At 38.0% G+C, this 27,667-nt stretch overlaps 1 protein-coding gene across 11 annotated transcripts in view; it reads right to left on the bottom strand.

The window, feature by feature from the left end:
- Positions 1 to 539: 539 nt before the first annotated feature.
- Positions 540 to 27,667, bottom strand: part of ZSWIM6 (zinc finger SWIM-type containing 6) — a 197,110-nt gene continuing 169,982 nt past the window's right edge. For all 11 annotated transcript variants that reach the window (XM_060635703.3, XM_078449547.2, XM_078449545.2 and 8 more), the window contains 10 exons: positions 26,896 to 27,075; positions 21,843 to 22,019; positions 21,421 to 21,567; positions 16,955 to 17,101; positions 14,905 to 15,165; positions 10,972 to 11,107; positions 7,688 to 7,845; positions 6,908 to 7,071; positions 5,101 to 5,182; positions 540 to 3,292 (listed from right to left, as the gene is read on the bottom strand). In XM_060635703.3, coding sequence (XP_060491686.1) covers positions 2,430 to 3,292; positions 5,101 to 5,182; positions 6,908 to 7,071; positions 7,688 to 7,845; positions 10,972 to 11,107; positions 14,905 to 15,165; positions 16,955 to 17,101; positions 21,421 to 21,567; positions 21,843 to 22,019; positions 26,896 to 27,075 — 2,315 coding nt within the window. In that variant the 3' untranslated portion in view covers positions 540 to 2,429. The remainder of the gene's footprint in view (positions 3,293 to 5,100; positions 5,183 to 6,907; positions 7,072 to 7,687; positions 7,846 to 10,971; positions 11,108 to 14,904; positions 15,166 to 16,954; positions 17,102 to 21,420; positions 21,568 to 21,842; positions 22,020 to 26,895; positions 27,076 to 27,667) is intronic.

Here is a 27,667-nt window from a genome sequence, read left to right on the forward strand (position 1 = left end):
ATGGTATATTTGTGATGTGGTTTTACCACAGACACACACACACACACACACACACACACACACACACACACACAATCCAACTGCACCATTTTGCTATAATCTCTGAGGGAGATGAGGTGGGACGAATGTTTATGTTGCATATGCAGCATTCACTCCCTATAATGCAATTTCCTTTTAAACCACACACACAGAAAACCTCTCACAAACTCAGCATTTATTAAATATAGCAAGTCCTGAACATATTATAGTTTATTAATTAGGGAGAATGACCAAACGTACAGACTGAGGAAAAATCAGCTATTCTGTCTCATATTTTATCTTTGTAATTATATGATTCATGTCAGTCTTCTCCACTAAGTAGACAGTAAGCTCCAGTGTGCAATTTTGTTCACCACCGTATCTCCAGGGCCCAGAAAATAGTACAGAAATATTTACTGGATGAATGAACATAGTATTAAACACTTGGAGATGTGGTAATATCCAGGTCTATAATCACCAAATTCAAGCGTAATACGAGATATACCATAAAGGAGGCAGAATCAACTTTCAAAAAACTAATTTTAATCAAAACAAAAATTGTTGATCATTAACAAGTTTATAAAACAGTGATTTAGTTACATAAATAAATTGATATCAGTGTATCAAATCTTAATTACTTTCAACTTCATGAGCATGTTTACATGGGTGATGAAGTACAACCTTTTTTTTTTCTTTTTACCTATTATAATAAATAAAATGGAGCGCATGAAATAGTTCTTCTAAACAAAAATACCTACAAACATACCTCTAGCATGTTCTCTAATGAAGGGAACAGGAGACACTGGACAACTTTTGCACCAAAACATAAAAATTGCTTTAAAAAGCACAAGGTTACAGAACCATCAGCTAAAGTAAAGACACTATACTGTAACCAAAGTTGGTATTTAATAATATAATGAACAGTTTGGTAGTTAGATCTCCAGTTTGGTTATTTTAAAGCATTAAGACAAGGCAAGATAGAAGGCTGCTTTTGTTTTGAGTAATTCTAGAGAAAATAAAATATATTTAAAAAAAAAAAAAAAGAAAGAAAACTGAAAAGTAGAACAGTCATACCTACACAACTTTCTGTCCTGCACAAAGTCAAAATACCTATGCAGAATAGATATATAATATATATAATGTTATTTGTGCACAAAGGTTAGCTTATTATTAGCTCACTGCAAAGGCGTTGTATCATATGTCAATTGTTTTGGAAAACATTTTGCGTTTCGTGTCAAAAGGATATTTCTTTTAAGTTTCCTAGGCTAGGAGGCACGAACCCCAGTTCCGGCATACTGTATATTCTTAATGCTAAGGCTTGCTGCTCTGGCTGTGTATTTTGTTGTCCCTCTTTATTCTAGTGCCTGTTACAAGCATGTGTGGTGTAGTGGTTGTTGTTGGTGGTGTGTTTGTGTCTGGTGTCTGTGTGTATACATATATATATGTATACATAAACTGTATAAATATATATACATATATCATTTCTCCCAATAGATCGCAGTCCAACCATGCAATCCAAAAGGTGGCTCTGCATAGATGCCCAGCATGAAGTTCACCGCCTGAGCCAACCCTGAAGCAAGGCGCACTCTTTTAGTCCTTCTGATAGGTTTTCTCTCAGTTTTTTTGTTTTTGTTTAAAACCAAGCTACTGCAGCTTCAAGTATTTTGCATTACATAGAATATTTTTTATAAATTAGTTCATGTTATATTTTCAATATTCAGACATATACTATAATATATATACAGTACAATAAATGCTCTCATTCTTTTTTTAATTTTTTTTTTTGATAAATCCCTGAGAATGTATGTTGACAGTCGCTAAGTTTCCACATGCACAAGCATCGTGTGCCATGCTTCCGGACGAACAGCACTGCAAAGCCACGTGGGTCAGCCTTTTAACTATTAGTATTTCATTTTGTTGGTTTGTTTAAATATGCTGAAAATGTAAAGATGAGTTACAAAGGAGTAAAGCTGAATCCATTCGAGGTACTTATCACAGGATGGAGGTGTTCTGTTTGGTTTTTAAAGCCATTTCAATTATTTTTTTTTTTTTTTGAGGCTGTGAACGTATACAGAAAACAGGAGAGCTATGTGGACTTTCGCCACTTGACAACATATACTCAGTGTAAACCAAACCTTTTTAACCTCTCTCTCATACAAAACCAAAAGAAAAAAATTAAAAATTATAATAAAATAAAAGGAAAGGAAAAAAAAGTAAGAAAAAGGGAAAAAAATTAAAAAACACACAAACTTTCACAACATGACAATTTAGTCTGCAAACGCAATATAACTATACACATATAATACCGGTGTGGCTCTGTTCTTTAAGTTAAAAAGGGTACAAAGGCAGGCTCAAGTAAAAACAAACCATCCCTCCCTTCCCACCCCCCACCCCCATTCATACAAGTTCTATCAACCAAACCTCTCCCGAACCAACATCATCAGTTTCTTTTTGCCTTTGTAGATTTGTTTCAGGTTGTCGATAAACTGTGTAAACTGAATGTGTCCATCGTGCGCCATTAAGAAGGTCTCTCGGGCCTTGCTGAGGAACTCTATAAACTCACTATAGTGCCGAGGACTGATGTGCGTGAGTCTTGAGTGCGTCGTGTTGATGTAGGCCCCAATTGTGGCATCCAAGAGCTGCCTCAAGGGGGCTTTGTCCAGTGACATGAGCTTACCAGAGTTCCTCCTTCCGTGAAGTCCCACCATGCCAGGAGTGGTCAGAGTGCATCTGCGCAAAATGTCTGACAGTACCGTTGCACACTTGACACTCTTGACCACCAGAGGTATTATAGCTGCAAGCTCATTTTTACCAAGGGAGTGGCTGAGCGCACAGGCCCACAAAACGTCATTAATGGCAGGGTGTGTATCCTGATTGTAGCTCAGGTTGAGATGGGTCATGGCCAGGGTGGCCAGCTTGTAGGCCCTCATGGGGTACCCGCGGTGCTCCATGTACCGTGCTATCGTAAAGAGCTGGGTGTAGCTCATGCCGGTCGTAGCAGCGTCTAGAACAATTTGGTACGCCGTCTCAAAAGCTATGTGATCCTTTTCGCACAGGGTCAGCGCGGAGAGGGCACAGTTCTGAGGGTCCTTCATGGCACACTGCAATGCAAGTGTCCGGGCACTGCTGGCCAGCTTTTCCTGCTGGTGGCAGTCCAGATGGAGGCGAACGATGGTGCTGTTGGACATCACGGTGGTTGCAACTATACTTGTGGCCTCAGTGGGAGTAAAGAGCGTAAACCAGCTCTGCATGATGCTGTCCAGGGCATAGACACCTTCAAGGAACACAGAGAAGCCCTATTACTGACGAGGAGGCTGCACAGAGGTCTTGCCTTATTTCCACCTAACAATCAACGTTTACATGGTTAACCATCACAGGACGTGAGCTAGGCCACGAAATCCTGGAAGGTAACATGCCCGGGTGCAACCTTTTAGAATAAGGTTATGACAGATTATTATTCAGTGAAATACCTAAAAGAAACACGAATTTCCCATAATAAACTTCCTCGGTAGCTGGTATGTGCACTGCACTGCTTGCCATTTCAGAAAATGGCTTATTGCTAATGAGTTCTAGTTCACTGGGGCCTCCTGTCAGTTATCCACCACAGAATCTGAGTCAGAAAAAAATGACCACTCTCACCAAAAGAGAAAGTTTTTATGGAGGATGTGTGTTTGTATATAGTTTAAAGTACACACAATACAAAATGATTAAGACACACAAAGAAGCAGAAAAATATGATCCGTCATCAAGAGAAAAAAGTCAACAGAAGCAGACCTACAGGTGACTCAGATGTTGGAATGTCTGACAAGATCTTTATAACAACCATTTTAAGGGCAGAGACCCAATGTGGCTGAGCCATAAGAAAATCTTAACTGCGTGTGATCTGAAGACAAGGTACTAAAACTCAAAAGAGAATTAGGTATATGCCTTGGTGCAGGGGTACGGAAGTTGTATTAGCAGTTCTCCAACCAGTATTACTTTTGTAATGCTGCACTAAAGCATCACCTCAACAATCTAATGATACAATTTTTATACTGAGACCAATTTCCTTTTTTCCAAAGTAACAAACCATTAAGATTAATAAAAGAAAAAAACCAAGAAGAATGATTTTACAGTATCTAAAAACTCAGGTGGCAGTGTCCTCTCAGCAAGAGGGGTATATACCCTTTTCTGATGCATACAGGAAAACAATTTAACCAACACTCATTTAAAGCAGCCACCATTTTGTTTGTTGACATTCCTACTGGAAATCTAATTTTCTTTAGTACTGATTTACCGCAACAGAGGAGAAACAGTTGGTTGATGGTCTCACAAATTGCAGATTATGGGCAACCAGGAGGATCTTCTTATAGGTTTCACATACCCGAAAGCTCACCTAACCCACACTGTCATTTATCTGTTGGATATGATGACATATGCCTTCAGATGATAAAGAAAAATCTCAGCACACCTAGATAACTTTATATTATTTTAATTAAAATGGATCTAACCACTAACCCACAGTCTCAAGTTAGTTTCAAATGTGGTTTCCAACCTACCAAGGATTCACTCTGCAACTCTTTAATATAAAACTATAAACCTGATAATGATCTCACAGTTCATGAATTCCAGCCCCACATCGGGCTGTGCTGGCAGCATGGAACCTGCTTGGGATTCTCTCTCTCTCTCTCTCTCTCTCTCTCTCTCTCTCTCTCTGCCCTTCCCCTGCTCACTCTTTAGCTCGCTCAAAATAAATACAAATTAAAACTTAAAGAAACAACCATAGGCCTGATTATCACAAAAAGTTACTAAAAGCACCTTAAGAACAACAGAAATGAACAAAAAGTATTTACTCAGTGACTTATTCAATTTTAAACAGGAGTGTGAAGCCTCACAAATGTGATAGTTGAGAAGAGGAACAGTACAACTAAAGGCTGAAGGCAGGGGTTGGAGGAAAGGAAGACCCTGTGGGTTGCTAGAAGGAACAAGGAGCCTTCGAGAAATCCAGGTAAAAGAGGGAAAACATTCTTGTATTTATAAATGATGAGTTAAATCCAACAGGAGGCACTGGGGAAAGTTTCTCCTTCTCCAGAGTTTACCTACCCACTTCAGTAGCACACGTCACCAGCCACCTCACCATCTCCCGCCGTCGCCAATTTAAGGTGGACAGTGTCATTCGCATAACCTATAAACACAGGATAACAAAATATTTCAGAAGATTACCCTAAGTCAATGGAAAAAGGAAATAATTCATCCCAAGGTATAAACTACTAGGAGTATTCCCTATGACCAGGAGGATGGAGAGCCGTATTTAGAGCAAAGTTCTGCACATCAATTTAGATTCGACCATGGCTTCCCTAGCTGGCCTTGACCTTGCCTAGGAAGCAGGGGGCCCACATTCTACACCAAATCGGCCAACTGACCAGATGCGGCATCCTGGGCCAGTTGCTCAATTATCACTTTTCTCATCTGCAAAACCAGAGCGCTGGACTGCAGGATTAAGCACAGTCCATGCCCTCACCTCCTCCACAGCTTTAACATATTCTCTGATTCTAGATTTCTGAGGCTCTTCATGAACTAACTCTGACTAGGACCTCTCAGTGGACAAACAGGTATTTTAAAATAATCATTTTAGTTACTCCTTCAAAATCTGGTTGTTCTTTTTTCTGGTGATCAAGAAGATATGCCTAGGTCTATGGAAAGAAATCATTTTTTGGCATCATTAGTCATCTGATTTTGTTTTTTACTTTCTAATAAGATCCTAAAATAAGTTGATCCACCACTTCCTACTTCCCCCACCCTTTAAGATTTAGAACATCTGGGGAATGACATGCCTAAAGCCTTAGAAAGGCATTGTGGGATTTCTTCTTGGGTCCTAGAAAGAACAAGGCAGGGGTTAAGTTCTAAGTGATCTGCCAGATTTATCCAAAAAAACCTGCCAGAATTCCAAATAACCAGAAAGCTTGTGTTAATGGTACTTTCTGCATCATTCCGTAAAGAGGCAAATGATTAACAAAAATAAGCCACAGAGCACAAATTTATTTTTAAAAAGAAACTTCTAAAATGTGATTGTATAGCAGCAATCCTCTCTACCCTCTACTTGGACACTACTATACAGGGTGAGTACATTTTCCTGTAATCTAAGTCTTTAAACTTTATTAACTATCATGAGGAGACTCCGTAACTAAAAATCTACATTAATCATCTGATCAGGACATTCTATTCCCCATACTTAAGGTAATTATGTAATAATTTCTTTCAATGCTTTTAATGGTATGTATGGTATATATTTTAATGGAGAGATTTCCTGAGACAGATCAAAGTTTAAACTTTTCAGTTCCTGGTTTATATAGGAATTTTTTTTAGAAACTATAAGGAAGCAAACATCCAATTGTATGACTAAGAAAGCCTGCTGGAATACTGGAACTGGACCCTGGCCCAATCATTCCTCCTTTACCTAATTTTCTCAAGGTTATAAAAAGGAGCTAGAACTGCCCATCTATAATGAAAATGCAAACATCAATAAAAATTCATACTTCCTCTAAAAATTTAACCCCACAACTGATTCTTTATCATACACGATAGTTCTATTTAAGTCTCTTACTAGCAACAATCTCCTCTATTCATTAAAGGACAAACAGCGGTGTTAAGGCCATAATTCAGAAAATGACCTTTGTTATTGAAGGACACATACAGGGTTTCTAAAAGTACAGTCCCTGCACCTCAGGCAGCAGTCTGGTTCAGCTGGCAATGAGCATAGCTCTGAAATACAGTGCTCTTCTAAAGTCTAACCATTTTGTGCATTGAAGAGTCATTTGCCTGCACTAAAATATCCAAACAGAAACAACCCTAAGATGATGCCTTTATTTAGCAGTTCGTGGTGCCCCAGGAAAGACCACCAGTCATGTACCTGCAGGCCCAGCTCCAGAGACACTTTCAAAAGAGTGATGTCTGGCAAACTGTCCATGAGAGTTGCTATTTTAAATGCATCTTGGGCAAGCTTGAAGATGTGGGATGAGGAGTGAATGTTTTTCTGGATGGATTCTAATACTGTTTCCAGCCTCCGAACGTCGCCTGCAACGAACATGGGAAAACCAAACCAAAGCAAAACAAAACAAACAAAACAAATCATACAACCACATACATATACACACACACACACAAGAGGGAGGGAAAAAAGGAAACAAAACAAAACATAAAGCACAAGTTAATTTACCTGAAATGTTCACATATGGCACAGATGTCACTACAACTAAGTGTTCCAGAGTTACATGCCTATGAATCTCCGCTTCACAAAGATACACGGAGACACATCCTCGGTAACAAAGGCACATATTAACCAGAATGAACATGAGATAGTAAAAAACCCTCCTTAGTTCCTACTTACATATTTTTGGTGAATATTTCAGGGAGAAAAAAAAATATGTCACCTAACATTTTAATCTGCTTCTGAACCTGAACCACATTTACATGGCATGACACTAAACCTAAACTCTGTCAGCACCGAGTTTAATGATGCAATTAAAAGAGGAAAACGTCAGGTTCAAGTGAGTAGCACTTGTTTTACCTTATAAGCTAATGTCCTTACAACCAGACATTAGCACCACTACTGAGAACTGGATGGAAAACATGACCCTTTAAATAAAAAAGGCAAACTATTTAATCATGAAGTCTCAGGACAATCCAATACCTTTGGCTGCAGTTAGCATGGTGGATGCCAGCTCACACTGCTGGGATTCTATGTGGCTTAGAGTGAACCAACGAGGATATCGGTTGGGAACAACTGACGCAATATGGTGTGGGCGGGTGAGGTCTCCAGTTGGAGCAGTAGATTCCAATACTAGTAACCTGTAATGAGAAGACAAGGCAGTTGGCTCCCAGTTATTCCTGGTCCATCACCTTGGCCACAGGGTCTGGTCAGAAAGCAGATGAATGGGTAGATGCTGGGAGAAACTGCTCAGGTCCTTGGTGCAAGAAGAGCTGGTACAGCTACACTTTGCTATCTGGATGCCAAAGTCACCTTGTTAATTGCTCATGACCCAAACTTAAGAGATTTCTTTTCCTTAGCATCATTCAAAAAATTGCAATTATTCAAGGAAATTAAGATATATAGCAACAAAGAGATCTGAAACACAAGGCTCGATGTTTACCTACTTTAAAATTTTTGAATCTTATCACTCATTAAAAAAATAAAAATCAACAGAAACTGATAGTCAGGTGAACGTTTAAGACTGAGCTTGCAACGGTCAGGGATCAGTGGATAGCTGAAATGGATAAGTTAACTCATTAAAACACAACATAAGAGGGGAAGTTAGACAAAAAATAAACTCATGCTTCCTGCAGAATTAGTTCCTTATTACTTCAGGAATTTGTAGTTAGAATATGTTCTATCAATCCTATCAGAGATGATGAATGCAAATGATCCAAGTATTTGTCCTTTGACAGTCTTGCATAAATTCAGTGAGATCTCTAATTTCAATCAATCTATGTTTGACTGAGGATATGTTGACAAATAAAGAACAATTATTGGAAAACAAAGAACGTGCTTAGCAATCTCTTCCAGATAGAAGTACCAAAGAGATAAGCAGAGTAGCTACTCCTTTACAATCATCAAAACGCTGACCTTAATTCAGGTATACCAGTGTTAGGAACTATGGATGGAATAAGAGCTGAAGACCAAAGGGTGTGAGGCTGGCCTTGGGGCCTCACCCAAGAGCAGTCACTGCTCTGCTAAGCCAAATGCCTCACTTTCATTTCCTTTTATCTAGGGACAAAGAGATGTGAGCATTAAAGAGTGGCAAGGTAAGCTATTAAGTAAGAAGAATTTTGGTGGAGTTCCTATTTAACTTTTCAAAAAACCTAGAATGCCCCTGTGTTCACAGGCAGATCTTTCCAGAGTTGCTGTAGAGGAAACTGGTCAATATGTTAAAAGGATGAGAAAATGAGTGCTAAAAACACCCTTTTCCCGCTCTCCTACCCTTCTCTCACTTCCACAAGGACGAAGAAGCAAGTAAGCTACAGGTCTCTTTTCTTTCCTGTTGCCCTGGCTGCCTTGAGAGGCTCTAGTAGGTCACACTACCTCCCTTCCACAGCAGTCTTTTAGCAGGACTAGTGGAAAGTAGAAAAAAAGGTTGGAAAACAATCCCCCAGGGTCCTACTAATACCTCCCATAAACAAACTGCCTTGGCAGCAACCAAGGACAAACATCAGTGAGTTTCTGAGTGTTACAAAGCAAGCCTTTCTACCTGACAGATACCTCCCCATAAGCTAGAATCACAGAGAAACCTTTTATTTTACCCCTCAACTTTACAGTGGTCCTAGCAATCATACAACATTAGCATTCTTCCCTTTCAAACAGGAGCAAAATTCTTAAGATTTATGGGAGCATAGAGCTAAGCATCTGTCTTCGTCTGACAACTTCTATTTCAGCTTCCAAAAATGGGAATAAAAACTTACAAAACTGTGCCCTAAAATAGACCAAGGGGTATAAAGTAATTTGGTGGGGGGATTTCTGCTTATGTTAGTTATTAATTGATCTGGGGACATTTTAAAAATTAGATAAGAGAGAACTCAACAAGGTTTCTCTGACAGGTTAAACAGATTTCATGGCGCCAAGGAAAGAATACCAAGTTAAAAGACGTCAGACTCAATACACATGGGCACACAGGTAGGTACACGCACACACACACACACGCACACTCACTGCATAAAAAAAGAGGCCTCTTGAAAGATGTAAGCTGCCCTCACACAGGCAAGAATTTCTTTCGAATCCACTACAATGTTTGCGGACACGGAAACTTTGATGAAAAGATTCTATGGGACCAAACTACTCCCCAGCACCTCAAACTCTTAGGCGTGTGTGTACATGGTCTGTCTTTCTTTGGTGACTATAACTAAGTCTAATCTGCACTTGAAGACAGGAATGTTTTAATTATTTAAAAAAGGAAAAATCTCATATTTTAAGAAAAGGAGATATGCCTTTCAGGTCCTTAACATTTAATAGGCAACAGTTAAGATTAAAAAATATAATCTTGAATTCATTAAAAAATATTCACCTAGACAAATTCATGGTAAAAAATATTTGATGAACAGCCTTTAAAAAGTAAAGTGAAGGGGCACCTGAGCGACTCAGCCAGTCGAGCATCCGACTCTTGATTTTGGCTTGGTTCATGATTCCAGGGTCGTGGAATCCAGCCCTGTGCTGGGCTCCGTGCTGAGTGTGGAGTCTGCTTGGGATTCTCTCTCTCTCCCTTTGCCCCTCCACCCCCGTTACCCCTCTTGTGCACTCTCTCTAAAAAAATTTTTAAAAATAAATAAAAAGGAAAGTGAAAATAGGAAGGTCAGTGGCAGAGAACAACATAATCTAATTATCATTCATGAAAGGGAGGGCTGGGGAGGAGACGGAAGTAGTCAGACTGAGGAGAGCAGGTCCTGGAAAATGCCTAATAGTGCTGCCTTCAACCCTAGCCACCAGGCCTCATCCTCCCTTAAGCTCTTAACAAAGGGGTTTCAGCGATACTACGGCCTTCCTGTGTTATTGATGCAGCAGGTGTGAAGGGCTCCCTCAGTTATTATATTCAGTCAAGTATACTTATTATTTACCACTGTTTCAAAATCTAATATTTTCAAAACAATTAACTAATTAGGAAGGTTTCAACTGTTGCTCCCTTGTGATTAAACTTGGCCTAAAATTGTTCTTTAATTCCCAAATTCTAGCTTCAAGAAAAGTAAGAAAAAGCCACCATGAGCACAAGTATGATAGCAGTCTAGGAGACAATTCTTCCTTTACTGTAAAATAAAAAGCCAAACAAACCAACAAACAAACCACCACTACAATCCAAGAAGCATAAATAGTTTCTTTAGCTTTTCTGTTGCCTACAAGAGATATGAATGAATGAGAAGTCAGTTAACAGCCATTTTTTTCCCAGTGGGGAATTTGGATTGCCTCTGCCCGACTGGGCTGTGAATACGTACCGCATTGCTCTCAGTGCAATTTTGTATGCCAATTCAGCATCATGAGGTAGGAGAGAGGTGAAGAGATACTTGGCAAATGTGTGCATTGGAACGCTCTCCCGATGGATTATTTCGCCTAAACCACTATATGGTCCGGCTGTGGGAAGAGAGCATACACATTTTACATTCCTAAAAAAGGAACTAAGACTTCTTGTAAAGTATATTTTTAAAAATTTTTATGTAACGTTATGACATATACAAGCTATTCTAGTTAAGAATGTAACCAAAGTGACATAGTAGAAAGAAATACAATTCTTAGTCAAAAATGATTCCACAGGGTGTAGTATCCAGTATCCAATCACTTCAGGAACAGTCCCCAACTAACTGTACCATAGCGAAAATGAGAATCACAGAACTAAGGGGCAGAGCTTTTTCATATTATAACTGCTTCAGAGAAAGAAACCCTCTGAAGCATAAAATCTCACTGAATTCAAGAGACATCCTTTCTCACTGTGTGACATCTGAGCATCCAGATTTGCAAACGCACAGACGACTGTGCAGCTTAACTGTGGAACCTGCCCCTGGCCCCCATCAGTCTTGTGGGCACGGACAAGTCAGGTTTCCAGAAAAGAGTGCTTCGCCTCAAGGGAGGACTCTTAAACCACAAATCCCAATGCAAAGACTTTAAACACAGTTGCTTCTAATAAGCAGAAATAGGTATTAATTCTCGGAAAGTGATTAATAATAAAAGAATAGTTAGTAACCCGTTTGATACTCACCACAGGCAAAAGAAAAAAAAAAAAATTAAAGTAACTGGAAATCTACTACTTTGAGGGCTCCAAAAGACCAATTTCAAAAGTAAAATTACATTTAAGCTGTCAAAACTCATTTCTTAGTAGGTTATGACAGGCATGGTGACAGAACTAACTTCCCTTGTGAGCTCTCTGAACGCTGCCCTAAGAAAGGCAATACCAAATTTTAAAATAAATTTTGAAAGGAAACCACAGTGGTTAGTTCAACTACTTTCCACTTAGGTACTTTGAGGTTTAGTTACTGTAAAGTGTTTAATAAATTAGTTTCCATGTCACCTTTGGGTAACATTTGTTTAATGATTTCTAGAATTATGAACCATGACACTACTGCTCAAAGGACATAATACATTTGTTTTCCATGAGAAAAATCAGTCTGGCGAAGAGTTTAGAATGCAAGAAATGTCAGTTCAGAAGAAATGGTGTGAAGAGTTGGAATTGGGCACTGAGTAGGAGCATGATACATTACAGATAATTTTAATAGAGATTATTTTAACATTTCTGTATTTTTTGAACTGTTCATTATTTAAGGACTTTGAAAATCGTATTCTCATAAAAATTTGTTTTTTTACTTAGGCAAACTAAAATCCACCCTAGAGTTCTAATTTTACCAAATCCATGACCTTTCTTTTACGTTTAAGACATTTAAAAATATTCTGCAAAAGTTGATATAGCATTACAGTTCTGCCTTTAGTTTAAATAATGAGGCCAAACTATTTAAATTATTATTATGGACTGAAAGTTTATATTCCCCACCCCAATTCACATGCAGAAGCCCCAACTCCCAAGGTGACTATACTTGGACAGAAGGCCTTTACAGAGGTAATGAAGGTTAAATGGGTTCATAGGGTATGGCCCTGATCCAATAGGATTAGTGTCCTTATAAGAACAGATATCAAAGAGTTCTCTTTCTCTTTCTACCCTTCTGCTTGTGAGAGCACAAGAAGACAGACATATACAAGACAGGAAGAGAGGGCTCACCAGAAATTTAATTATCGAGCACTTTGGCCCTGGACTTCCCAGCCTCCAGAATTGTGTGAAATTTCTATTGCTTAAGCCACCCACTCTGCAGTATTTTGCTATGGCAGCCTGGGAAGACTAAGACACTAACTCTACTTAAGGCCTAGTTATAGCAAACTTGTAGACTATCTATTTTCTTCATTTCTCCTCCATTTCCTTTCAATGTTTCCCTTAAATCATCAAGTTACCTTTTTGTGCTATGCAAAACAGGCCAGGATGCATAATCAACACTTCTTGTTATGATACCTCCCAACAAGAAAAACATTCAGCCAATTATTCAGAATTATTTGTAGATGAATAATCAGTGTAATCCCTGAACTCCCAGAAGTGCTTTACCATTACGTCAATTGGTCCAATGTGCCAATATTGCATTGTGGTCAAAAGCGATTAACACGCAGCACCAATACAGGGTTACTACTGTTTCTTTTTCAGAAAAAGTTAGCATCTTTTATTTCAGAATAGTTAGTGTCTGCTAACTACTATGCTCCTGAAATTTACAAAGTAACTGTAAGAAGAACTGATGCCCCAGTGCAGTCAACTCAGTCATGGAGTGCTTATTTTCAGGAGTTTACAGAAATGGTTCCTTGGCTTCCCCTTAGACTGCTTCCCGTCCTGCACTACCCATTCTTTACAGTCCTAGCAGGATCAGGAAAGTAAAGGAAGCTGTGATGAATCAACAGCATTCCTTATCAGGCACAGTTCTTAAAAAAAAAAAAAAGTTTAAACAGGGAGGGATGCGCTAATCAAAAGCTAAGAAAAAATTTTAAAATATTCATGAGTAATGAACATGGAGACATTTAAAAAGGCAAATGATAAACAGGTATAAGACACTATCAACTCTATAAAAAGCACACATTCTCTTCCTGTCCTTCAGTATAATGGAAATCAAAACTCAGTTACTAAGAGCCAATAACAACATAAAAGTTTGTGGCTAATGGTACTGCTTGTATCAAAAGGAATTAAACAGGAGGGAACTAAAACAAAACAGTAATCAAAGAATGAAGATCACCTGAAATTTGCCAAGATAGGCTTTTTTTAATCTTTAGAAGAAAATAAAAGTTAAGGAGAGTGCTTCAAAAAATTACTATCAAGAATTTTACCAAAATTACTCTTGTTATTAAGAACATTTTCCCTTTAAAATACACTCATAAAACACACAAATGTATGATACTGTAATATATTTGATAAAGGTTTTTCTTTCAAAGAGATCTTTAGCTTTGGACAAATAAAAGGCAGTGAAATGTTATTTTCTCTAAACCCTTTCCCTGTATGCAACAGTTCTAAATATATGATGAACACCACACTTTACTCATCTATCAATCACAGACAACCCCACAATAATAATACCCATGTACTTAAGATATAGAAGCAACTTTACCCAGTAGGCATCACAGAAATTTGCATAAAAGATTAGGCTAGTATACAAATTACACTTACTCTTTTCCAGAAAAAAAACAAAACAAACAAAAAAAACTTTTTAAAAATAATGCCAGCCAAAATTTCTTAAGCCATTCGACTCTTGACCTTATAAAAAGAAGAGAATTAAGACTTTGCCTTAGAGAGTCCATGAAACTTTGAACTTGGTGAATCTATGCTTAATGAATTCTCTGAAAGAATTAGCGAGTGGTAATTCATTCCTGGAGCCTCCAAGTCCTTTGCTAACACATGCAAAACGACATACTCAAAACCCAGATGTCATGTAAAAGCCAAAATAATAATTCAGAGGAATGCCGATGAATTTCCATTTCATTATTTAAGTGATCAAGTAAATAGGTACATGGCTACCAGCAAGAACTCGCAAAATATCAAACTTAACATTTATCTCAGTAACAACATAGACTAAATAGTGACAGTCCTTTTCAAGGTTTGTGGCATTAAAAGGGGCTCATTTCTAACAGGCTATCTCACATCACCACTTATATCAAATGACACACAAGTGAACATCAGTACTTTTTGATTAAGTGATATTATTTTTTGGATAGTAAACATTCCTGTGACATTCAGTGGCCATACCAATCAGAATAACTACCATACTGAATGCATAAAAACAGTATTCCCAACATAAGAAAGCTTAGTGCCTCAATAAAATTGGCAGAATAAGCGGAAAACTTCTTTATCACACTACCTTCTAATAGGAAGACTGCTTGCTTGCGAAAAATTTTCACCAGTGTGTCATCCAATTCAATTTCCTGAAGCTTGGAAATGAGCTGCTCCTCATTCCGGCAAACCTTCTCTTGTGTGTACAGCCCATCAGGCATGATACGCTGCTGTCCCAGCCCTATCAAGGCGACTTCCACAGCTAGTGTTAAATAGGATTCCCCCTCTTCTAAGAATTTGTGTGCAGGGAGATGCTGGTATTCCAGAGACTTGCACTGTCCCGTATTCTCTGTAAAATGTCACAAAAGAAAGCAGAGTTCAGATACTACTTTTGCAGGTACCAATAGGTATAAATATTTATTTTACCCAGGACCATTAAATGAATCGTTGACTTTATTCCAAGAAAAATAGAAAATACGTTTCTTACGTTAAAGTGCGTAGTTTTCTAGATCTTTTTTTTTTTTTTTTTTTTTAACATTTATTTATTTTTGAGACAGAGAGAGACAGAGCATGAACGGGGGAGGGTCAGAGAGAGAGGGAGACACAGAATCTGAAACGGGCTCCAGGCTCTGAGCAGTCAGCACAGAGCCCGATGCGGGGCTCGAACTCACATACCGCGAGATCGTGACCTGAGCCGAAGTCGGACGCTCAACCAACTGAGCCACCCAGGCGCCCCTAGATCTTTTAAAAAATGACCATGAATGACTAGATATGTATGTTTTAAGGGACAGAATATTACAAATATTTTCCTTCCACTGAAAATGAATCACCAAAAAACCCTACAAATCTAAGAAGAGATCTTAAGAATACTAAAGTGTAAAAAAAACCCAAAAAAACAAAAACAAAAAAACAAAAAAAAACTTTACTTAAACAAGAGTAAACTTATATGACTGCCATAGTTACCAACTCTTTAAAGCCCGGCATTAAAAAAGAAGTTGTTTCCAAAGTGTTATCACAATATTGGAATTTAATGAAGAAATTAGAGAACACAACATACTAACCAATTTCAAGGTCCTTTCTGCTATCAAAGAGTCATCAGTTATCAAGAGGAACGATTCTTTGAGCATTCTCTTATCTCTGCTGAAGCACTTCTATGAGAAATTTTAACCAGCTTCAACCATCAGACCCCCAAGGAAAATGAATTCAGAGTCATAGCTTTCACCGTCCTGACAGAGTCTGGGGCACCCATAATCCATGAAGGCAAACACCACAGGGGAAATTGTGGAGGGACAACATTATTAATCCTCTGTGTTCACCCATTCATGAGAGCAGAAAAGGGACAGTACTCCCTCCCTGCCACACCTCTGTCCACAGCCCACAGGCAGTTATTTTAACGCTGATTCTTAAGTTTCAAGAGGCCAGAGAGAAATCTCAAAACATGCTTTAAAGGAATGTGTGATGTAGGGGAGCCTGGGTGGCTCAGTTGGGTAAGTGTCTGACTTCGGCTCATGTCATGATCTTATGGTCTGAGAGTTCAAGCCCCGCGTGGGCTCTCTTGCTGTCAGCACAGAGCCCACTTGGGATCCTCTGTCTGTCTGTCTCCCTCTCTCTCTCTCTCTGCACCCCTCCCCCACTTGCCCTCTGTCTCAAAATAAATAAATGAACTTAATAAAATAAAATAATGTGTGATGTAAAACACTTTTAGTGACATTAGATAATCCTCTTAAAGTAGACTACAACCCATTTAAGTCACAAGTAACTTCTAAGGCAAAAACAAATTTAAAAAGTAACCAAATTTCTAGTTCCCAATGCTAGGATATACATCTTTATCTTAAATCTTAACGCTGGAAAATAGTCATAAATGCAGATAAATTCTTAGATGCAGAATCACTAGCCAGAAGAAAATAAGTATTTCTAAGGTTCTTTAACACATGCGCCCAACTGTGGATTCGAAGATTTTTCTCAGCGTGTTAAGTTTTCCATAAAACCATGGGAATGCCCATTTCCTTGCTCCCTTGTTAACCGAAAGTACTACTAACTGTACAGATTCACAAAACCAACTGTGACAAGAAACACTGACCAATGCCACTCAAGGTTTAGGGGAAAAAAAGCACAGGAGACAATGCCAACAGTGTTACCTGTAAAATCGGAGAACCCAGAGAAGCTTTCATCATCAATTCGGCAAGCTTCCATAAGGCTGCTAAAAAGAGTGCCCACAGGGTCCAGGGGGTGTCCAACCCAGCCCTCCAGATTGGTTATCAAGGTGAGGCTTTTATGGGGTAGCTCTGTATAAGAAAAGAAAATTGAGGGATGGAGACAAGTAGAGGAAGAGATGCTTTTAATAGGGGCATCCTAACAAATTAGTCCTGAATTCCACTGGCAATTCTTCTTTAATTAAAAAAACGATCGTACACATAATCCCCAACATGTGAACAATTTGGTGTTCTCAAAGTTTATCTGTAAATCCATATAAATGGTGCCAACTTTCGAGGACAGGCCTGTGTGCCCAAGGTACTGGGTTAACATTCCCACTTATACTATTAAATTATGTTATATGAGGAAAAATGAGTTGCAAATTTTTACCGAGAAGTGAGGAACACTTACTTCCCCAAGAGTGGCATTATTAGAGAAGACTAAGAAGTCTCCCTGGAATTATACTGGATAACTATATTAAGAAGATACATCAAAGTCAATGTTCACTGGGTCACCTACACGGGAGACTAGATGGCAGTGGTAACCTGGGTCCGACTTGGGACTTCTCTATGGGTATCATTTAATTACTACCCTAGCACCTATGAAAGTCCTCATTATCATGGATCTGTAAGCCACTAAAGAGAAGATCTTTGCCACAAAGGGGAACTACAGCAGAAGATAACATAATTTAGATGAAACATATCCTTTGCATTTTTTCAACAGAATGGTAGCACTTTCAAGTTCTTATGTTAAATTACAGTCCTGAGAAAAAAGCTGTGAATATTCTAAGATATGTTCTTTGTTGTAAAATATGCAATATTTTACATCCAAGTGTTTACTAAAGTAATAAATAAGAGTAGCTCCTTCTTAAAGGAAAATATAATGAAATCTATATACAAGATAAAATATCCAAGAAAAAAGCTGACTTTTTGTAAATAACTGAAGAACCATTTCATGGATCCAACAGTCCTTTAGAAGTCTTCTGGTTTTAGACCATCAACTATCAGTACATAAAAAATAAACCATGGCTTGGCACAATATATGAAAATTTATAGAAGTTGAGTCTTATATTCCTTGGAGGGGTCTTTCCCTTTAGTTTCTGTCACTGTCTTTCATATACATAATCAGTATGAAAAAAGAAAGAGGGGTTTACTCTTGGAACAACAAAATATATATGTTTTATGGGGGGGTGATATATGGTGAAAGGAGGTGTGGTACTTACACAAATAAATCTATTATCAAGTGATGGAAACGACATAAAATTTTATAAAGTATTTCCTCTTATTTCTTTCCACACAAACATTAGTGAAAAAAGAGAAAAGAGAGAAATAAACAAAAAAAGGAGTGTCATTTTTTTTTTCAAAATCAAGAAGCAAAGTGAAATAAGTCAGACAGAGAAAGACAAATACTGTATGATGTCACTTATAAGTGGAATCTAAAAAAAACCCCCAAGCTTCTAGATACAGAGAAAAGACTGTTAGTTGCTAGAGGCAGGGGTGGGTGTGGGTGAAATGGGTGAATGGGGCCAAAAGGTGCAAATTTCCGTTTATAAAATGAACAAGTCATAGTGATATAATGTGCAGCAGGACAACTACAGTTAATAATACTATACTGCAGGGGCACCTGGGTGGCTCAGTCAGTTAAGCCTCCGACTCTTGATTTCAGGGTTCCTGAGTTCTAGCCCTGAGTGAGGCTCTGCGCTGACAGTGCTGAGCCTGCTTGGGAACCTCTATCTCCATCTCTCTCTGCCCTTCCCCTGCTCATTTTCTCTCAAAAATAAATAAATAAACATTTAAAAATGTATTAATAATACTGTACTGCATATTTGAAAGTAATTCTTAAAAGTTCTCATCATAAAAAAATTTTGTCAGGGTGCGTGGGTGGCTCAGTTGGTTAAGCATCCAACTTCAGCTCAGGTCATGATCTCATGGCTCGTTAGTTCGAGCCCTAAGTCAGGCTCTGTGCTGATAGCTCAGAGCCTGGAGCCTGCTTTGGATTCTGTGTCTCCCTCTCTCTCTGCCCCTTACCCACTCACACTATATTTCTCTCCTTCAAAAATAAATATAAATGAAATGAAATGTGATCATTTCAAAATACATAAATATCGAATCATTATGTTGTCCACCTGAACTAATTTGTTCTATGTGAATTATACCTCAATTAACAACAAAAAGCTGACATATTATGCCAAACGGTATTGAAAATGTACAAGGTGTATATATATATACTAATCTTGATCACATAACAAATAGCTGTCATGGCAGTTTGGAATTGTAACAGCTGTGGAAAACCTATTCTTTTAATATGAACCAATAAAAAAGTAGAAAAGATATAGGTATAGAAATGCAATCACAGTAATAATTAAGAATAGTCTGAAATAAGTTATCATTGCTCACAAGATAAAAGAGAAATGGGTCTAAGAATAGTCTCAAAGACAAATTAAAGGAGTCTAACTTAACATATATTCTAATTTACCTATACAAACTAACATTTTTTACACTTTCCGTTTCTTAGATAATCCAACATTTTAAAAATCTTTATTTTTTATTTTTAGAGAGAAAGAGAGTATATGAGTGGGGGAGAGGAGCAGAGAGAGAAAGAGAGAGAATCCTAAGCAGGCTCCATGCTCAGCATGGAGTCCGGTGCAGGGCTGGATCCCACAACGACCTGGGATCATGTCCTGAGCCAAAATCAAGAGATGGACGCTCAACCGACTAAGCCATCAAGATGCCCCAGATATTGCAACACTCTTATTAAATGAGTGTTTAAAACATTTTTTTAAGATGGTTTATTGAGAGAGAGAGAGAGAGAGAGAGAGAGAGAGAGAGATTGATTCCTAGGCAGGCTCCATGCTGTCAGCACAGAACCCGATGTGGAGATCATGACCTGACCTGAACAGATCATGACCTAAAATAAAATCAAGAGTTGAACGCTTAACCAACTGAGCCATCCATGTGGCCCTAAAAACAACATTTCTAAGAAAAGTTTATGATTTTTTTAATCTGATAATCATCATGACCTAGCTTTATTTCTGCAGTACAAAAAGTGCCTCACTTCTCTTAGCTTGAATATTATTATCCTTTATACTTTTCAGAAGTAGCTATAGACTGTGGCTACTTTTGGCTATAGATTGTGTTTAGGGGAAGAGGGATTTCAGAAAAATTTTTAAAAAATCTAAATAGTATGTTTTGTAAACACATCTGGTAACCAGTTATGTTATGAAGAACATGAAGAAATGAACAAAATAATGATAGCCAGGGATATTACCTTCCAATTTCATTTGAGCTCCCCTTTCTTTGGTTACAATTTTAACTCTGAAATTTTCTTTCATCATATAAATAATAATGTTAATATCTATAATAATTCTGATATAGAGGGTATTAAAAGTTACAACAAATACTCATTCCAACTTTCAGCCTATTACAACAACTTGTGATAAATTTTAGCTGTATCCTTGGTGTGTGTATAATCATAGAAGGATTAAAAACAAAAACATAACTCAAAAAAAACCCCTAGCAACTAAAAGTATGTCTGAATAAGAAATAAAACTCCACAGTGAAAAAACAAACCTAATCAAAGCAACATAAAAAAATTTATAACCTATGGAAGGAACAAGAAGTGCATTAATTAATCAGAAAAAGCATATGTATTTCTTTTTCTGATCAGGGCCTTCTGAGTATAACTCTCTGAAATTACTGTTACTCAGCAGTACTTACTTAAAAGATTAATAGTGAATTAAGATAAAGAGAAGTTAAATGTGTCCTGTCAGTTGGCAGCTCATCAGATGTTATTTACAGAATTTGAAAAATCAAATCTGATCACTTTAAACAAATACCATGTCCCGACACAAAAACTGTTACAGCTAAGAAGTTTTAAAGTACTTACATATTATGCCAGGTTCTGTTTTAAGAGCTTTGTAGCAATTAACTTATTTAATTTTCTCAACAACTCTAATAAATAGATCCTCTACTGAGCTCCATCCACAGATGAGGAATCTACTGCCTAAGGTCTCCTAGCTGGGACCCAATGCTAGGATTCAAACATGGACAGTGTGCCCCCAGACCCCTTACTGTTAGAATTAGAATGCACTTTCACAAAATAAGCTATTGGCTCACTGGCATTTTTGATAATTCAGACACACTAAATAACTACTTGAACAACAACAAAATTATCCCCTTAAAAAAATTAACTAACCTAAGAAATGTTTTTAAAAATCCTATTTCTTACAACATTTAACCAAGACAAAACATGCCTCAAATTTCTCACAGATCAGCTATTACATATTCCAAATGAGTGGTGAGTAAAGCCATCTCCTAATTTCAAAAGCCATCTCTCCCCAAAAGACGACAAAATCCAGTGATGTCATCACCAAGAATCCCATTCCATTGGAAACAAACTCCTTCACATTCACCTTTTTTCTGAGTCCGGAACATTTCCAACTGTTTCTGTTGCTGTCTTCTTAACGTGTTAACAATAGCTATTGCTAGTCTCAGGGCTTCTCTGGGGTACCCATGAGAACGTAATGCGTCCACTCTTGCACAAGCTGTAGGAACATGTTCTAAAACAGAAAGTTAAGGGGACAAAGTTGTCATCGTCAGATATATGTACAAAAATAGCATGTAAATAGTATGATGTTTTTCCCCAAAATACTATTAAAAAGACGTAAGAAGCCATTTCTGAACTTGGATTTGAATGCAAAACTCAGCTCCTCCTGCCAAGCATTCATCCGTCTCCCATTGAATCCCTCAACTCTCCACCTCCCACTCCAATAATGCTATAGAAACGAAACAAAGAAGTAAGTCATGGAAATGTCTTTCCGGTTTGGCCACTTACCATGCCAGAGGGGCCACCCTCGGGAGTCAAAGAGGGAGTTTTCAGTGTCGTCATGGTAACAGTAGTTGGTGTATAGGTCACTGCTGATAATGTGCTGCAAGTGGCTATCCTGCCAGTGGAGATCGCATGCCTCGATGGCTCGGGTGAACACTGTCCGATGTGGCCTGTTCGATGAATCTGTTTTTTCCACAATTCAGAAAGCCGTGTCAGCTATTATTCACATGTGAATAAATCAGTCATACCATTCTGTGGCCAGATGTTCATGAACACACCCACACACACTGTCCTGCACCCCCTAAGCAGAAAGATGAAGGGTGAATACTCTCGTGTCCTAAGTACTAGGAGGCAAGTCAGCCCAAAGAGCCACCATCCACTCACTTGTTTTATCAAACACAAACACTCTGCAGCCATCAAAGCTAAGGTTAAAGGCATCCTGCAAAAAGAAGGGTCAAGTCTAGTTTCCATGCCAAATACACTCAAAGGAGGCACTCGGCACAAAAGTCACATGAAAACTCACTGCTCCCCACTTCTGAGGTGCTGTGGTGGGCTGCCCTGATGGGATCAACAGCTCTCACAAACACTATGCAAGAGATGCGACACCAGCCATGGAACCTTTCAGGAAGATGCAATCAGCCTTTAAAAGATATGCATAAGGGTTGTGCTTTTGGTTGTATTTTTTAACTATATTGTGCGGTTTTGCACAATTAAAACTATTATGCTTCTTGGGATATAATGCTTATTAAATGCCACTTTATATCCCAAAGGGCATAAATGCATATAGTTAACATTTCACAAAGCCACACAACATAGCTACAAAACAAACCAGCGCACTTACCTTGCCCCTACAGGCTGCCTCCTGACTCCTGTGCAGGTTCCATGACTGGTGTGATGTCCCCAGCATAGTGTATGCCGGGGCATCACAAAAGAGCAGAAGCATACACTCCGAAGAGGGTTCAAGTTTCAGGACCTGACGGAGAAAAGAAATGTTTGGGGAATAAAGAATATTCTCATCCTAAATCCTGGGATTATTCAGTCCCTCTGGATGACATGGTTCCAATTCTGCAACTGCAATCCCACACCTCGGGTCCCCACTCCAGACTTACCTTCAACTGTGGCACAAACCTTAGCAAGCTTCAAGTGATAATCAGGAAAACAAACTATTCCTATATAGATTTTACTTAGCTCAAGTATCACCCCTCACTGTACTGAAGCTTAACTAAATGAGAAGCAAACTGGAGCTTTGGCTCCGCAAAGATGTAAAGGGAATCATAAAAACCAAAACACAACCGAATTGAGAAGCACTCTGAAAACTCATCTGGTGCAACTCCCCTATTCTGCTGATGGAACTGAAAACTGAGAGATTAAAGTGACTTGCCAAGGTCACACAGCCAGGCAATGGCCATCAAGATCAAAACATAAATATCCACACTCCAAACTCAGCTATTTCAGCTGTCGTGACAGGCTTCAGCGAGGTCTTCACAAGAGAGACCTTCAGTTTTATCAAACCTTCAGCTTGGTTTCAGGTCAACTTAGATATCTGTATTTAAATGGGAGACATATCAAAATGTATGATGACTGAATACACGAGGCATAAATAGTGACGTATCTGTCACGGCCCTGCCCAGTGGGCAGATGAACACCTTGCAAAGAGGAAGAGTGGGCCCTACATTTAAGGCCCTTTGAACCTACTGGGGCCTTGTGTTGAGCAGAGTAAAGATATCCCTACCCAACAAAAAACTGGTTCCGTGACCTCTCACCCAGTGTCAACTGGGTAAATATTCCAAAGTCCAAATTTTACACATTTTAAGTGGCTCTGTCATTACACTTATTTAGCTCAAATCACAGAAAGAGAATTGAAAACTAAATCAAGCCTTTAAAAAAGCAATTTAGTATAATGCATATATTAAAAGAATTAAGAGTTCTACTTGTCAATTTGGCTCACTGTGGTATCACTCAAGAAAAGTAAGTTTTAGAGTATGATTCCATTTTTTAAAAAAAGCAGAAATCTCAGGGGGTTTGGGTGGCTCAGTCACTTAAGCATCAGACTTCGGCTCAGGTCATGGCCTCACAATTCGTGAGTTTGAGCCCCGCATCAAACTGTTAGCGCAGAGCCTGCTTTGGAGGATCCTCTGTTCCCCCCATCTCTTTGACCCTCCCCCACTCACTCTCTCAAAGAGGAACATTTACAATAAATAAGATAAAAAATAAATAAAGCAAAAATCTTAACTTTTCACATGTTTGTGATCCTATGAGCAAAGCGAAAGGTATAGGAATGCACCACACTTCCAACAGTGGTTAGCTATAAAAGACTAATAAAACCAATTCTAACAAAAAAGGCTAAATACTAATGAAATAATAACTAAATGAAAATGTAAGATATAACATTGTCTGTAACAACCTGGGAAATAAAATAAAGATTATGTACAAAGACAATGGCTACAAAGATAAAAAGTTAGTTTCATTAATATCAAAATTATGGTCAATTTTTATCATAATATCTGTAGTTCTGTTTTTATTAAAAAAATTTTTTTTAACATTATTTATTATTGAGAGACAGAGCAAGACAGAGCATGAGCATGGGAGGGGCAGAGAGACCAGGAGACACGGAATCTGAAGCAGGCTCCAGGCTCTGAGCTGTCAGCACAGAGCCCGACACGGGGCTTGAACCCACCAACTGTGAGATCATGACCTGAGCCAAAGTCGGGCGCCCAACTGACTAAGCCACCCAGGTGCCCCATGTAGTTTTTTTTTTATTTTTGCAACAAGATGGAAAAAAGAAACAGATTACATTTGTCAAATTTTCAAAATGATAAATACACAAATTTGTAAAAAGTTGTTGTTAATAAAGCATATGTAATATCAATACATGCCAATTAAAGAAAACTTGGGAAATTCAGAAAAGTAAAAGAGGAAACCATTAGCTCATTTATCAAAAAATTAAAATAAAAAAACTGGCTACAATTCTGGTATATTAAAAAAAAAAAAAACTACTCTTTCAAACAGTGCGGATTTTAATACTGTTGTTGTTAATTAATTCTAACAAATAATCTTAGCGAAGACCAGGCCTGATTCACCCTTCACATTCACTCCAATCTGCCAGCACATTCAATTCTGCTCGTGGTCTGTGTCATGCACACACTCCGCCCAGCTGCAGAGGCATGGCGGCTGGGCTCTGCTGGCTTTCCCCAACCAAGCCTGCTCAGCACTCCCAGCACTACTGCAGGCTGAACATCAGAGTCCCTCTGTAGAGATGTCTCTTCTGACAGCCTCTTGCAGGATGCGGATATTCTGCTAAAAACAGAAACTATGGTGCCTTTACCTTTAGGCCCGAGAAATATTACCCTTAGAAACTAGATTCTAACTTCATATCCCAGGACCAAACCATAAAGGAAATGAGCGGTTTCATCTGGAGGCTGGACCACTTCTTAAAGGCTTTCTAAAGCCTATGGAATATTTATGTTTAATCAAAGGGAAAGTAACCAAATGTAAAGTAAAATGTAAACTGTAAAATGTTAGGATGGCAGTCCCAAAAAGCAGGTGGGAAGTGAAACACAGAGAAACAAACAGTTAAGTAAAAGGAGATTAAAGTAATTTACCTATATAGATATAGGTATACCGTTTCCTAGAAATGGAAGAAAATAAAACTAAATTGTAAACCTGAAAATTCTATGCTTCTAGAAAAGAAACTGGGATGTACTTATTTTCTCTGAAGTTATGAATTAACATAATCATGGGCAATAAAATATGACAGATTTCAAATACTGAATTCCTAAAGCAAATAAATATTTCTAGACAAAGCTGAGGCAGACAAGCATCTCTTCCAAGTCCTAAAACTTCCTTTTTCAAAAGATTTTATTTTAAAGCAATCTCCACAACCAGCATGGGGCTCAAACTTACAACCCTGAGATCAAGAGTCACATGCTCTACCAACTGAGCCAGCCAAGTACAGCTTAAAACTTCTTTTTGGTAAGACAAGTCCCTATGGAGTAAAAGACCTTATTTTCTTTCTCTGTAGATACTGAAAACACTATAGTAACATTCACACTTGACACAATGGCCAGCTCTTTCAGTAGTACCAACTCCATATGGGGCCAGCACATACAGAAAGACAATGTGGATTCTGGATCCTTCCAATGTCATTTAACTCCCACTTTACATTGGTCATAGTCTGTCAAATCCCCCAGACATCTCCCCCACCAAAAGAGGCAGCAGGGACACAAAATCACACAAAAATAGTTACAGGAATAAGTGAATGAAATTTTTATTTGTTAAGACTTAACTTCTGTAAGGACGTGGTTCTGAAAGAGAGGAGAAAATTGTGTAGTAGCTGGAAGAGAAAGTGGGGCCAAGGAAAGAGTTGTTTTTTGGTTTTTGTTTTTGTTTTTTGAAGATGAGAGGAACTTGAGCTAAATGGGTAGATCCAATAGAAAGGGAGAAGCTGAAAAAAAGAGCATAGAAATGAAAGACACAGGTCCTTAAGAGGACATCTGGAAATGTCTGGAAGGCACTATCAGCTTACAGCACGTGGGAACAGGTATGCTACACAATGCATTATAATAAAGAATTTTTCTACTCTAAATGCCAACAGCATCCCATGCCCCTCCAACCCAGTCACATAAATGTTTGTTATGTTTAAAATTAACAAATTTTTACCGATTAAATTACACAGCAACCCAAATATGAAGTCGGTTGCACCAAAAGAGATAAAAATAGTTTCTCAAGCCTCTCAATATTTTGTTTTACATGGTAATATATTACCTCCTTATTCCATGATTTTTTACATTATTTCAAACTAAATAATTAATAGAGAATTTTAACACATTCTAATACATAAAAGTACAATATTCATTTGTATTCTGATAAAATGAAAAAGCATACACAAAGATATCAGGTAAAAATTAAAATACATACAATCACAGTCAAAACACTAAGTCCCTGAATTGTGAATTCTTAGTGAGCAAAATAATTTTCCCACGTATACTGTATTACTGCTGTAAACATATATGCACAATTAAGCGAATATAAAGTGAGCAAAATATTACTGTGGACTCACCTTGGTTAGCATTTGCACCCTGAGGCAAAGCATTGGTTAAGTTGGGTAATTCACTGCCATGATTTCCATCTTCCCATGGACAGACATCAACACTGTTCCACTTTTTCAGCTGTTTTAGCCAACTGGCTTTCTGTTCCAACTTGCAGTGGGGGTTTAAAACTATACACATCCACAGAGCACCTAATTTAAAGGGAGAGAGGGAAGTAAATTTCAAATATCATAAAAATTTCCAATTCTAAAACCTAATGATACATTTTAAACCCTTTCAGAATGGACCTAGGTCTGCCATTTTTATAACTCCATTCTCTCCTTAATCTAAGCCACAAATCTCATATAGAGTTTAATGGAAAGAAGGTCAACAGAGCCCAAATTTGAACCAAAGATCCAAACATGGTTACATATAAAGATGAAAGATATTTCAAATGCTAATTGTATCACCTTCCTATTTGTGTCACATTTTGGACAAAAAAGACAAAAAAGAAGTAAAGTCCAACTTACCACTTTAGTCTACAGATTTTATATATGGATGCTGTTACAAAGCACTCTAAATGCTTCTTCCATGCAAAAATTAAATTTACTTCTAAATTTACCTTTTTACAATAAAATCATAAAGGTACTATAATGGACACAAATAAATAATTTCCTAGTTTTATAAGCTTTCCAAACTTTATGATGTTTTTAAATTAGAATGCATATCAATTGATATGCATATGTATATTTCAACAGATGTTTTAAAAATAAAATTCACTTAAACATACTTCCCCCTAAATGA

Source organism: Panthera onca, chromosome A1, assembly GCF_046562875.1.
Source record: "Panthera onca isolate mPanOnc1 chromosome A1, mPanOnc1 haplotype 2, whole genome shotgun sequence".
In the NCBI taxonomy this organism is placed as follows: domain Eukaryota; kingdom Metazoa; phylum Chordata; class Mammalia; order Carnivora; family Felidae; genus Panthera; species Panthera onca.